General features: G+C 41.0%; 1 protein-coding gene across 4 annotated transcripts in view; it reads left to right on the top strand.

Moving 5' to 3' along the window:
• Positions 1–12,489, top strand: part of ARID1B (AT-rich interaction domain 1B) — a 325,133-nt gene that overhangs the window by 263,519 nt on the left and 49,125 nt on the right. For all 4 annotated transcript variants that reach the window (XM_036379450.2, XM_036379449.2, XM_036379453.2 and 1 more), the window contains one exon: positions 1,826–2,153. In XM_036379450.2, coding sequence (XP_036235343.1) covers positions 1,826–2,153 — 328 coding nt within the window. The remainder of the gene's footprint in view (positions 1–1,825; positions 2,154–12,489) is intronic.

The raw sequence follows: 12,489 nt of genomic DNA, 5'->3' as shown, positions 1-12,489 counted from the left end.
CCATCCTGCTGTATTCCTTTTTTTTTGCACAAAGCAACTGGAAACCCAGAGCAACATCCAAGTTGTGTCCTGTTGCCTGTAACACATAGCAGAGCAGTGTGAAACTAGTCAGCCCTTCAGTCTGTAGTCGCTTATGCTGGATCAGATGCATGCCTTGAGCCAGTCTCAGCAACTGAAACTCTGGCTGGGGGTGATGGCTCACTGAACAGAGAATAGTTAGCTGCCAGCAGCCAAGCCCAGAAGAGGAGGAGAAGTGACAGGGCAGTCTTAAGACAGCATAAAGCTGAATCTGGAGCCTCTCTTATCTGCTGAACCACATATTGGGGATCCTTCTGTGAGGACCCCCAGGCAGTAACTTGGATTTTACAGCAGAAGAGGATGGTTGCTTCTCTTCCTTGGGAAGCCTAGGTCTCATACATTCTCGCCAAGGAGATCTTGTAGTAGAGTGAGTCAGTTACAGACTGGAGAGGAGATTAGCAAAAGCACAGCAGCAGGAGCATATGAATTAATTATGTGTGCATTCAAATGATGGATGAATATGTTTATTTTAAATACAAACGGGAGTTGGATGCCACCAACTCCTCTGCCTGGTAGCTGAGGCCTGAGGAGAGGCGTGGCTGGTCTGCACAATCACAGGAAGAGTCCAAGGACTTCTGCCTTCAAATAAGCGTGGGAATATCTGAGAGTAGTGAGGAAACTCTGCTTTGTGGCATCCCACAGGGAGGGAATGGGTCATGTTTCCACTAATCTGGATGAGATGGAAATGAAGACAAGTCAAAACTGATGACTGAGTAGTGCAATGTGATACGTTTCCTAAAATAGTTTTCCATCATATCTTTAGCTTTCTTTTTTTTTTTTTTCCCTTTTTCTCATGCTGCCTGGGTTTGTTTCTGTAACACTGCATGCTGTATACTCGATTTTTCTTGAGATTTCAACGTGGCAGGAAAATCAGCACTCAAATGAGTTAAGCTGCTGCAAGCGGAGCACTTCACTCTAGTGACAACACAGATTGGGTTCAGCCAGGTTTTCATGCTGTCCTTCTTAAAGCACCTGCTTATATGAACATCTTTGTACTGTTGCTGCTTACTTGTAAGACTAGTTTTCTCAGAGGAGTTGCACTGTAATCTACCACTCCTTATGCTGACATAGCCAAACTGAACTGACTAGAAAAGCAGGATGGGATCTTTCTTGGACCCCAGCAGTCATCCTCACCAGTCCACACCAAATCATCTCTGTCTTAAATGGGCAGAACAGTTGGAAGCAAGAAGCCTGTTGCTGAAACTGCAGAAAGACAAAGGAATGAGAACATGAAATTACAAAAATAAGACTCTCCCTTGAACTTATGTAATAGGCTTCTTACATGCCACATTTATCTCTACTGCATAAAGCAGTTGTGTATGCTGTGTCGTGCTGTTACCCCTCTGGAGGGGTTATTTCCTGTTGCCTTGTAATTTACATTAGACAGAAAATGTTTGATGGTACGTGAAAATCAAGTTCATAGGATCATTCAGGTTGGAAGGGTGCTCAAGAGCTGTTCTTGGCTGACCTTGTATTTAAATCAGGGTCAGATAAAGGATCAGACCAGGTTACTCTTGGCTTTATCCAACTGGGTTTTTAAAACCTCCATGCAGGGAGTCTGCATAACCTCCTTGGGCAGGTTGTCACTGCTTCTCTGTCCTGGTGTAAAAGCGTTGTCCTGACTTTGAGGCCAGCGTGGGTCACTTTAGTTCAAATGTGTAAGTTCTGCAGCTGCCAGCTTCCTAAACAGAAACATTTGCTCAAAAGTTTTAATGTTTTTCTCTGTGCTTTTTATCATTTTGTTCAGGAAACTACTCCAGACCACCGACGTACAGCGGTGTCCCCAACACAAGTTACAGCGGTCCAGGACCTGGCATGGGTATAAATGCCAACAGTCAGATGCATGGACAGGGGCCAAGCCAGCCTTGTGGTTCCATGCCCCTGGGACGGATGCCATCAGCTGGGATGCAGAGCAGACCATTTCCTGGAAACATGACCAGTATGACCCCCAATTCTCCTGGCATGTCTCAACAGGGAGGCCCTGGGATGGGCCCACCCATGCCAACTGTGAACCGTAAGGCACAGGAGGCGGCTGCTGCAGTGATGCAGGCTGCTGCCAACTCCGCTCAGAGCAGGTATGCATTCAGGTGAAAGGAGTTTAAATAAGTAGGAGCATTTTCCTTGTCATTTCTGAAGTAACAGCACTGTAGAGGTGTGTGAATGTGCATTTATACATGTTCTAGCTACGCTCTTATCTCTGGGAGGAGATGGTGTGTCCGAAGAATACTTTTTCTTAATCATCTCTTTTTCTTGAGGAGAAAGCATGCTGTTGCCTGTTTAATTAGCCTCTCAAAAAGCAGTTGTGACAATGGTGATGATGGCCACTTCTAGTTTGGTTCTTGGCATTACAGCTTAAGGGAAACCCACAGGATTGCAGTGACATTCAATAAGCCCGCTGCAACTTTTAACTTTTTTGAGTTTTTATAATTTTTATCTCTTGTAAAGAGAGGGCCAACATGTCCTCAGCAGCTTACCCCTGACAGAGAGTAAGGAAGCCTGTGAAGCTGTGCATCAACTCTTGCATCTACTACTCATGTTTTTAACAGCAGTGCTGATGGCAGTTCTCTTCTGTGGGATGTTCTTGCTCCCAAGCAGGCCTGCAGAAGGGCAGAGAAGGGCAGGCTGAGGGGAACAGCTGGAGGGGAGAGGCAGAGGGAGACATAAAACAATCTGTAGTTATCTGGAGTTGAACCTGCCACTTGTGCATCCATAATAGAGAACCTGCAGACAGAACTGCAGCAGTTGGAGCCCTCCTCTGCCTTCTTGTCTCCCATTTGGGCAGCATAGCTACATGTTGCCATTCATATATGGGTTTTGGTAAAAGACGCTTTGCTGTCCATGTCATTCTTAAAATGACTGAATATTTGCAATTAATTTTTTTTGGTGTAATTTTTTAGATTAAGTAACATCCACATTTCCCTGGACCCAAATAATTCCTGGCATATTTATTACCTTTTTCTGTTGCAAGAAGGTCCATAATGTTTGAGAATTACACAAATCTAGTTGCACTCTTCTGATGAATGTGTTCACATGTGTGTATATTGCTCACTGCACTTATGCATGTGCATACACAGATGCACATGCATTCATCCAGATATTTATCATTCAAGACCAGTGTTTGTGGACACTAGAGTTGCTCTTATTCCAAGATGCAGTGTTAAACAAGAAATAGGAAGCCAGTGTGTCCCTGTATTTGTTACTTTCTTGTGTTGAGAGCTTAAAAGGCAGGTGGCTACTAATGATAAGCAGCAGCAAACTTTTAAAACTATAACAGTTAATTTAGTGTACTTCATGTTCTTGCTCAGTAAAATAGAAACAGGCTCCCTTAAAGCAGACCATACTCCAGCAGATATCTGTGAACCAGCAGTCCCTTTCTTCTGTTGGTTGTTTTAACAGGCCTGTCTAGTAGGATTTATGGAAGTCTGCTTCTGTCTGTCTGGTTTAGGCTATAAGCTGATAGGTCAGGCACGAAGGAATAAATAGGCCATCACTGCAGCTGCAGGAGCAGGATTTCTCTATAATCATAGAATGAAAGGAAAAGCTCACGTTTGTTGGTCTTGACAGCAAGAAAAGACTTTGTGTTAAGTGGAAAGCATTTGGTTGTGATTCAACTTACACGTTGGGCGGGCATAGTGTGTGATGTTTGATCAAAAACTGGGTTAAATGATTACCACTTCTATCTCACATTTTCCTCCCATGTAAATTTTGTAGAACTGCTTTTTCTTTCTAGCTTTGACTGGACAAAACTGCACCATTTTGGAGCATTCCTATCACATACTGCCCATTTCAGTGATCTGGCACCTATGGAAGAGCTGAGCAATCACTGAATCTCTATCACAAATACTGGCAAAAGGGTTATTTTTACACTGCAAATTGGGAGGAACTTGTCACACCACTCTCATGCTAGAGGTTTGCAAGCACACTGTTTTCCTCTTTGATCTCAAGTCAGCTGTAGGGGAGAAAGCATAATGGCTGTTGGCTATTCCTGAAAGTCCTCGAGACTCGCATATGGAAGGAATGTATTTGACATTGACTTGGATTTGTGATACAGATCAAATCCAGAGAGGTCCTGCTTCAGGCCACCACACATTAGGTCACCTGCTTATCCAGTCTGGGGCTGGCAGACACACCATGTTTTCTTCACAGCATCTGAAGTATGGCTGCACTCAAGCTCCCTCAGCACACCAGCCTGACCAGTACGGGTAGGCAGCAGTGTAAACTGGACTTGCTGTGGGACCTTGGCATTTTTTGAAAATGTTTGTGAACATCCCATCTGGCTGCTGAAGGATTATAAAAATCACATGAAAGATACAGAAATACTTGCATTGTAGAGGGGATTTTAGTTTTTTGGATTCTTTTTGCTAATGCCACTGTGACAGAACAATGAAAATCTGCATGTCACTCACTCAGCACACCTGCATGGCGTTTGGCACAGCTCTATTTCCTTATGCCTAAAAGGGACTTGAAGAACCTCATCACTGAGAAGCAATGAGCTGTCTCCTTCCCTGACCCAGGCGCCATTTTTCTCTCTTCATTTTTGGTGTTCTTGTCTGCAGCAATGCGTGTAGCCACGTTTTCTGGACTTGGTGGTATTGTCACTACTGCCTAGGCAGAGAACTGCAACCCCCAAAGTGTGATCCTTTTCTGAGAGATGATGTACTTCAGGAGTGATTACAGGGCTTCTTAATGGGATTTGCAAGGAAGTTTTAGTACACTGTAGTTGATTTTGCATGTATTTGAAAAATTAGTCTCTAGAAGAATTTTTAGGAGCACTTAGTATCCCTTGCAAAACATTTGCCTGAAGTGCAACTACTGTTTTCTCACCAGAGTCCTCCACACTGATTTCTGTAACCATATCACAAGTTACAGAACCGGGAGAAAGTGCCTATGTTGGCTCCCAGCCTGTTGCTCTCTCACAAACAAGTCCATCTTCACCTGAGATTTAACTCTTATGGACTTCCCTGCCATCCTGTTACTCCAATTGTTACCTCTGTAGGAAATCTTTAATACCCAAATTATTGCTGTTGTCATGGCAGTTAAGTTTTAATTACCAGTTTTCTGTAACTGCTAGTTTGGTTTGTCCCTTAAAAACATTGTTCATATATGTGTACAAAAAATGCAGAAAGAAAAAAAAATTAGAAATCTACTGGTTATCCAGTTCAAAAAACAAAACTTAGTGAAATGGGAGAACACTCCCACCACACTACTTTACCTAACTGGGAAGACATCTACTCCTGTATGCCAACATGCATGGACAGTGCCCAGCCTTTTTCTTTGAATGTGTTGAGTTTATAAGATTCAGCTGTGGAGCTCAGAAAGTGTTGCATTCTTACTACTATAAAGCACCCTCCTCTGTGACGAATTAAGAATAAAATCAAATGGTTATGTCATAGTCATGGTTACACAGCAGTATTTCTGTTCAAGTTGGTTGTGATCCACTTCAAGGTCAACTTGTGGACTCAGTAGCCAAGTATCAATAGGGGAGAGAAATTTATCTTCAGCTGTTAATCCACAGGCTCTGTCCTTTCCCAGCTCAGGAGTCTCCTGTAGACACAGAACGCTGGTTTGCCTCTGCCTTGCCAAGCCACACTAAGCAGCAGCATAAAATGAATTTAAATGGCATGCATCAGAAAAAAAATCTCTTCCACTGGGGCACAAAATCAATGTTCATTAAGCAGGACAGGATGATCAGGATCTGAGTGTCAGCCTGTTACACCTAGGTATCATCCTCAGAGCAGACCACCACCCTTTTCATTAGAATAGATTAAAATCATATAAATTAAAGTGGTGGCTGTGGAAGATACTAGGTTTACACCATTTGAATTAGCCTTTGACCTCATCTTGAGGTCTGCTTTATGTTAAGTTTAGATTAATTTATACAACTACATAATACCTTCCCTGTAACCTAAAATCGTACTATGTGCTAGGCTGTCTTGTGCATGCATGCCAGGGCTTCCCAAATGATAACTGCCATGTCAGGCTAGAGAAAAGAAAGGTGTTTTTAAGATCTCTTCATTGAATCTCTTCATTGTTTCAAGCTACCCAGGGCGTTCAAGCTTGCTCTGAGTAAAAGTTCACAGCAGGCAATGTTAAATAAATCTCTAGTACCCTGTGTAGTAATTCACTTTATTTTCAGGAGGAGAGTGTGAAGGAACTACAAAACAGTGTTTTCCTTTTTATATTTGTCTTGTCTTGGTCTCAGTATAACCATTGACTGGTGAGGACTGTATGTTGAAGACCTAATATATCCATGGAAGAAAGTTGGTATTGACTGAAACCCCAAGGCTAGTTCTGCTGCAGGAGACTAGAACTCAGAGGAGACCTTAAAGGACCAGGTGGCTCCAAAAGATGTTTTATCACACTGTGATTCTTAGAACAGCACATATATTTATAACGATAGATGAATGTTCCTGTGTGTACAAAACTGCATCACAATAAGCCTTCAGTAATAACAGTTTTAAGAAAATGAGATACTGTTTTCCCTGTTGATGTGAAAGGCAGCAAATTTAGCCAATATCTTCTAGTACCAGCCAGTGCTGAGCTCCTCAGTTTATAGATGCCCAGTTTGAACCTTTGCAGGACTGTGTGTGCACTGTCTGTGATCTTTTGCTTCCAATGCAAGTTCTCAGTTTAAAACTGATTATCAGTGTGGCACCCAAAGTCAACCGCCATCTTTAGAGCTAGATGCTTGTCACCATCACTTCCAGCATCTCTCGTGCTAGCAGTGATTGTCATTCTGAGCATGTCTTCTTAGCAGTTGAAAGTATGACTGTGGTATATGGAAAGGTAAAAACATAGTTGTAAAATGGCTGGCTTGGATGCTGTTAGTAGTGGAGCCTTAGAAAATGTAATTTGGTGCTAGCTGGCTGTAGAATGTGCATCCAACTGGATGCTAAAATGAGCCTTTTGTTGGTGCAACTACAGTTATCAATACCTGAACTAATTACAACAAAATGAGTTTTGATGCGCCTACATGAGGAGCAATCCTATCTTTGAAGGCAGCCCCTTTGACCTCAAAGTACCTTAATATGATTCTCAGGATTGCATGTTGCAATTTTGTAAATTAAAGCAATTTTTTTTATAGATTGAGTGAATTTAGAATTCATTGCCATTGATTTTAGAGGAGACGATTCAGACGCAGTGGTTTATTAAACTGAGGAATTGGGAACCAGTTTTGCTATTTGCAACCTCTGATCATTTTAAATCCTGGCCATTGGGTTGCTAAATTGAGGTGGATATTTACATTATCTTCTGTTGATCCCCACCTGAGAAGTGGTGTTCAGTCTCTACAATAATATGTGATGTTGCATTGCTTTGACATACTTCTAGGCATTCTAGAATGTGGTTCTGGTTCTAAATTGCTTAGCAACTGATTAGATACCACAGCCTCATTGTAGTGTGGTGAGAAGAATTTAGTACATTTTTAATCAGTCATAAAACTGATCAAACAAAGCCGCACTGATATTAGAGAATTTCTGTTGTACAGAGAAACACAATTAGTGTAAATTAGTTTTAAAAGTGCATTCTAGATGTCTTCTTCTTAGTCTGTGTGTGTGTATACATGCACTTGCACACTTGCACACATCCAGGCACACTAACCTTCCATCAGCATTTCTCCCCTGCTATGTATGTATAATTCATAATCCCGTGTTGCTGGTGCCAGCAAAGCACTTTTTCCCTATTATTTTCTCCAACAGCAGGGTAATGCAGCACTGCTGATGGACTAGAAGGTACTGGTGAGGAAATATAATAATGGACATGGTGCATTAAAATGTCAAAAGGAAAATGAAGGAGGCGGAAATGGGGAATAAATTTTTTAAAAAGAATAATAATATAAATAAAACTCAGAACTGTTTTCGGTGTTTTACATCCTAGTGCCTGTCAGTTTTGTGCAGTATTTTCCAGTCTGGCCCTTTTGATCTTGAAACTTGGATTTAAAATTCTAATTGTGATTTTGAAAGCTGCAGTTTTGTAGCAGGAAGTCTTGAAGCGCTCCAGTAAAACTTACCATCTTTAATCCCTGGAGAGAGTATATATTTTCCATTGTTTTCCCTTTTCCCCTTAAGCTTGGAGGTGCTGTTCTTCTCTGCTGGGAAGTTCGGTGGAGTGCAGGAAGGTTAAGTACTCATTCAAGTTTCTTTGCTTATTCAAACCAGGCTACTTCTAGATGAAAGGCTGCCAGCTGTGAAATCCCCAAAGTAAACTAGGCTAAGATAGGACTGGTAGCCATAATTGGAGCCAGTGCCTGCGTTATCTGTTGCCTTTGAAATAAGCCCCTGGCAAGAAAGGCTCTTTCTGCCGGGTCTTTTATTTAACATTCAGTCACACGGAAGGAGTTGCTCCTGTTCAAATTCAGGCCATTCACAGTTCTCCAGGCTCAAGCTGTCTGGTCATTTCCCCTTTGCTCTGCTCCTCCAAACAATCACAGATTTCCTTTAGAGATCTTGATGGGTCACCCTGAAATGAGCCCCACTTTACTTTCAATTAGTGCTGCTCTAATATCCAGGTGGTACTTTCAGTCCATGAAACTAAATTTGGCTTCCAAAATAAAGTCCGTGTGTAGTTTCAGCAGAGTGAAGTGGTTTTGCTTCTTGGCCTAACTGGCTGTATTGTCTCTGAACCCCAAATACTCCATGCTGGCTCCACTTGAGGCTGGAGGAGGTGCAGAAATAGCTGGAATATCTTCTCCCCATGCTAGGCTTCACTGTGATTTAAGGGGTAAAAAGTCCAAATACTAATGCTCACTGTAACTGTAATTTCTAAGGAAGCTATTAACCAGCATTGACATATTTCTCTTCTGAAGGACCCATGCTTCTTGCCTCTTCATGAGAAATAGTCATTTGTATCAAGCTGATTTTTTTATTATTTTTTTTCTTTTCCTTATGATTTGCTTTACGAAGCAGAATCATGTATGGGTTTGTTCTATAATGTATTAGGAGAGAGGAAGTTCAGCTCAGCTTATATGTATTTATTATTGTAAGGGGAGAGCTAGAAATCTTCTGTGATAATTTTATTTAAATGGAGATGCATTTTATGGATCAGCTCAAAATTGCTGATAAAATTGTGTAAGGATTTGAAGAAACTTTACATGCTGAGCTAACCAAAGCCATTTCTTGTGGGAGACTAAGAGAAATACATTTTTATCTGGAATTTTGTTTTACTAAAAGGTAAATCCATCATTTTGGAGCCCTCGTTGTCACCATGCTGCAGAGCTCTTGCAGGCAACCAGTGATTTGGGGAGGCATTTTTTTCTTCTTTGGACTCATCAATCAAGTAGACTGCTGTATGCTGTTCATGCCTTTAGAGATTAACCACAGACCTCAAGAGTCCTACTCTTTTCCTCCTTCAGAGAGTAACCATTCTTAAATTGTGAAAGAAGGAGTGTGTTGGGAAGGAAGCATGATTTTTAGTCATGAATGAGAATTTTCACTTACCTCAAAGACATTTCTAATTCGATTATTATTGTGTCAAGATTTTTTTTGGCTTGATTTGGGTGTTTAGGAGATTCATGGCTCTCTGTAGAAAGACTAATTATTTTGAAACAAAATTGCAGTGTAGGACTTTGTGTAGCTTATTAACATTCTGCCTCTGGGTTACATAGAAATTCTGTTCCTTAAAATATGATCTTTAGGACATTAAGAATGCAGTACTTCATTAATTGATGTTGTATAAAGTTAAATGAGGGAGGACCTTAGATTGAACACTCTTTCTTGGGTGACAAAAACTATTTCAGACGAGGAAACAGTTTTCACAGTCTGTCAGAAGATCTACTAGTTTAAATCACAGAAGTGGTTTGAAAAAAAAAGCCAAAACAAAGTAGAATAGCCATCTGTTTAATGGGACTCATGAAGAAAGCTAATTCTGTGACTGTGCTGTGTGATTTGGCACATAACACTGTGCAAGTACAGTACTGTGATTGAACAGCCTGAGATTTTTGTGACAGAAGGGGAGGGACATAAAAAATGGTAGGAGGGTTTCAGGTTTTCAAGGCGGTTTAAGGTTCTTTTACAAGGGTGGTATTTGAGAGAAAAATAAACAATTTTTTGTTTTAGCTATGCTGCCTGGAGAAATGTAAATGGGAAGAGCCCTTCAGTTTGTTGATAAGTTCAGATGGAAATACCAATTCTAGCTGGACATAAAAGTAGCCTTGTAAGAATCACATTAAATAATAACCTAACAGCATGAGATTTTGTTAATGATGGCTGGCAATCTTACTAACACGTTAAATACCTGTTGCAGTGGCCACAGTAGGTTTCAGGCATCTGAAACAAAGATGAAGAAAAGAGGCAGCTGAAATCATACCAGCATGTGCACTACATTGCTCTTGTGAAACTGTCCAGTGTGCCAAAGAGCCGAGACTGATGGTAACAGTGCTGGTAATAATATCAATAAACTTATAACTGCTCCAGGCCATTGGGCAAAGATAGGTGAGTGAAAACGTGTCTGCTGGAAAATCCCTCTGGAGAACTTCCTCACCATGCTGATGCACATGCACAGTTGCATTCAGCATGCTGCTGTCAGCCAGATGACATTTTACTGTGAAAAAAATACATTGAAGAGCTGGCATGAAATGCTCAGCTTTTTATTAGATTTTCAGTTGGTTGCTAGCACAGTGCATTCCAAGGTGCTCAGAAGCAGCGTGGGGATGTGGCTGTACATTGTAATTCCCAGGTGGAAGACAGGGAGTTCAGGGGTCAAACCTCTCTCAAGACAGTGTCCCAGCAGAGGAAACTGAGTTAGTAAAACACAAAGCGTGTCCTCAGTTTCCTGTAGCTTTTTAGCACCACACCTTGGTGACCTTCTGGCTGTTCAAGTGCTGGGCACAGGCTCTTACCACTTTCAAGTAATCTTTCTGGGAGAGAGTTCATAGGGCCTTCCGACTTTTTAATACAGCTATTTATAAACATGCACAGAAATAGAAGGTGCATAGTGAGAGTCATATGAGTCATTCCCATTTTGACATCAAGTCACACCAGGCTAAATCACCCTTCTTGATCTTCTGGTTCAGATTGACAGCATCATGCCATACAGGGCAAATTTCATTTTTTTCCCTGTAAACCCAGTTCATGCATGCTTTTGCTTGCTGGACAAATTAAAGCAGCCCTTTTTTGTGCATCACACATTCCACTTGGGCTAGGAAATGTGTCCCCTCAGTGCTCAGATACCAGTTGTGCAAGCAGTTGCTGTTAGAGCTGCAGTAGAAATCCATGTGTGGGGAAGGTAGACAGAGGTCACCAAGAGCAGAGCTCTGATAGGTTTCCCAGCCATTTGACTTGGCCCACTTTTCAGTTGTTCTGTGGTTTTTGTCAAACAGCATTATAATTGTATTTATCCAGTACAGGTTACATGGAGTACCCAGAACTTATTTTGTTCTTACATGGATAAATTCAGATATGGAGGTGTTGCTGCACTTGTAAGAATGCTGTGCAGCAAAGGCATTTCAGGGGTTCCTTGTGGGTTTGAAGACTGGTGATCAAATGCTGTGATCACTATGAAATTCAGACCAAAACTACTTTAATTAACACAAGGGAATTTTATAAAAAGAAAATCAAATGGCTGCAACTTAAACAAACAAACAAAACCCTACAGTATTTCACTATTACTAAATGCTTTTCAATCACACACCCTTCTGTCATTAGGATCAAATGAAGTTAGGGATTTATTTTCTTTTTAACAGGCTTGTGCTGTGTTTTCCTCACTGTATTCAACTACTTTATTATTGTTTTGGCCATATTTTAGACCATTATTAATCTTGGATCTCTTCCTCAGTTTTTATTATCTGTAAAATGGGGTAGAGAGATTTATTCTAATCCCAGTATGCATTCAGCTGTGCAAATGTTGGGTAGTTGTGTTGTTATTAGCATTATTACTCATGAATTACATGTGCCTCTATATGTTGCTCTTCCAGAGTTCCATGTGGTGTGACACTCCTTTTCTATAGGGCTTTAAATGACTCCTGAGTAGGTAGCCCATCAGGCAGGTATTTTCACTGGAAAAATGGTTAATGTGGTGACAACAGCTTGTAAACCAACAATAGGTTTCTGTAACTTTTTCTGAGTAGCTCAGCATTGAATCAGTGTGGTATGAGCAACTAATTTTTAAGTTCCTCCCCCTCCGTGATTGGCTTTTTAGTAAAATCCAAGCAATGGAGATGATGGTAAAGGCACAAGTAATTGTGTAAATCAGAGGAAAGATAATATATTTAGAAAGGTTATTTCTGTTACTCTTTTTAAAAGTATCTTACACAACAATATTTGGATGAGCCAGATATTGCAGTGTACTTGGTCCAACTGCAGTGGATCACAAGGTGATTTGCACTATCACATAATTACAATGTTAGAATTATTCCCCCATTTTAGCATTAGCATTTAGGCCTGGTTGTTGAGAAGAACAGTTTTGTGTTAGTTCTGT

Source organism: Molothrus ater, chromosome 3 (genome assembly GCF_012460135.2).
Source record: "Molothrus ater isolate BHLD 08-10-18 breed brown headed cowbird chromosome 3, BPBGC_Mater_1.1, whole genome shotgun sequence".
NCBI lineage: Eukaryota > Metazoa > Chordata > Aves > Passeriformes > Icteridae > Molothrus > Molothrus ater.
Note: the sequence above shows the minus strand (reverse complement) of the source record. Positions and strands in the feature narration are given on the sequence as shown.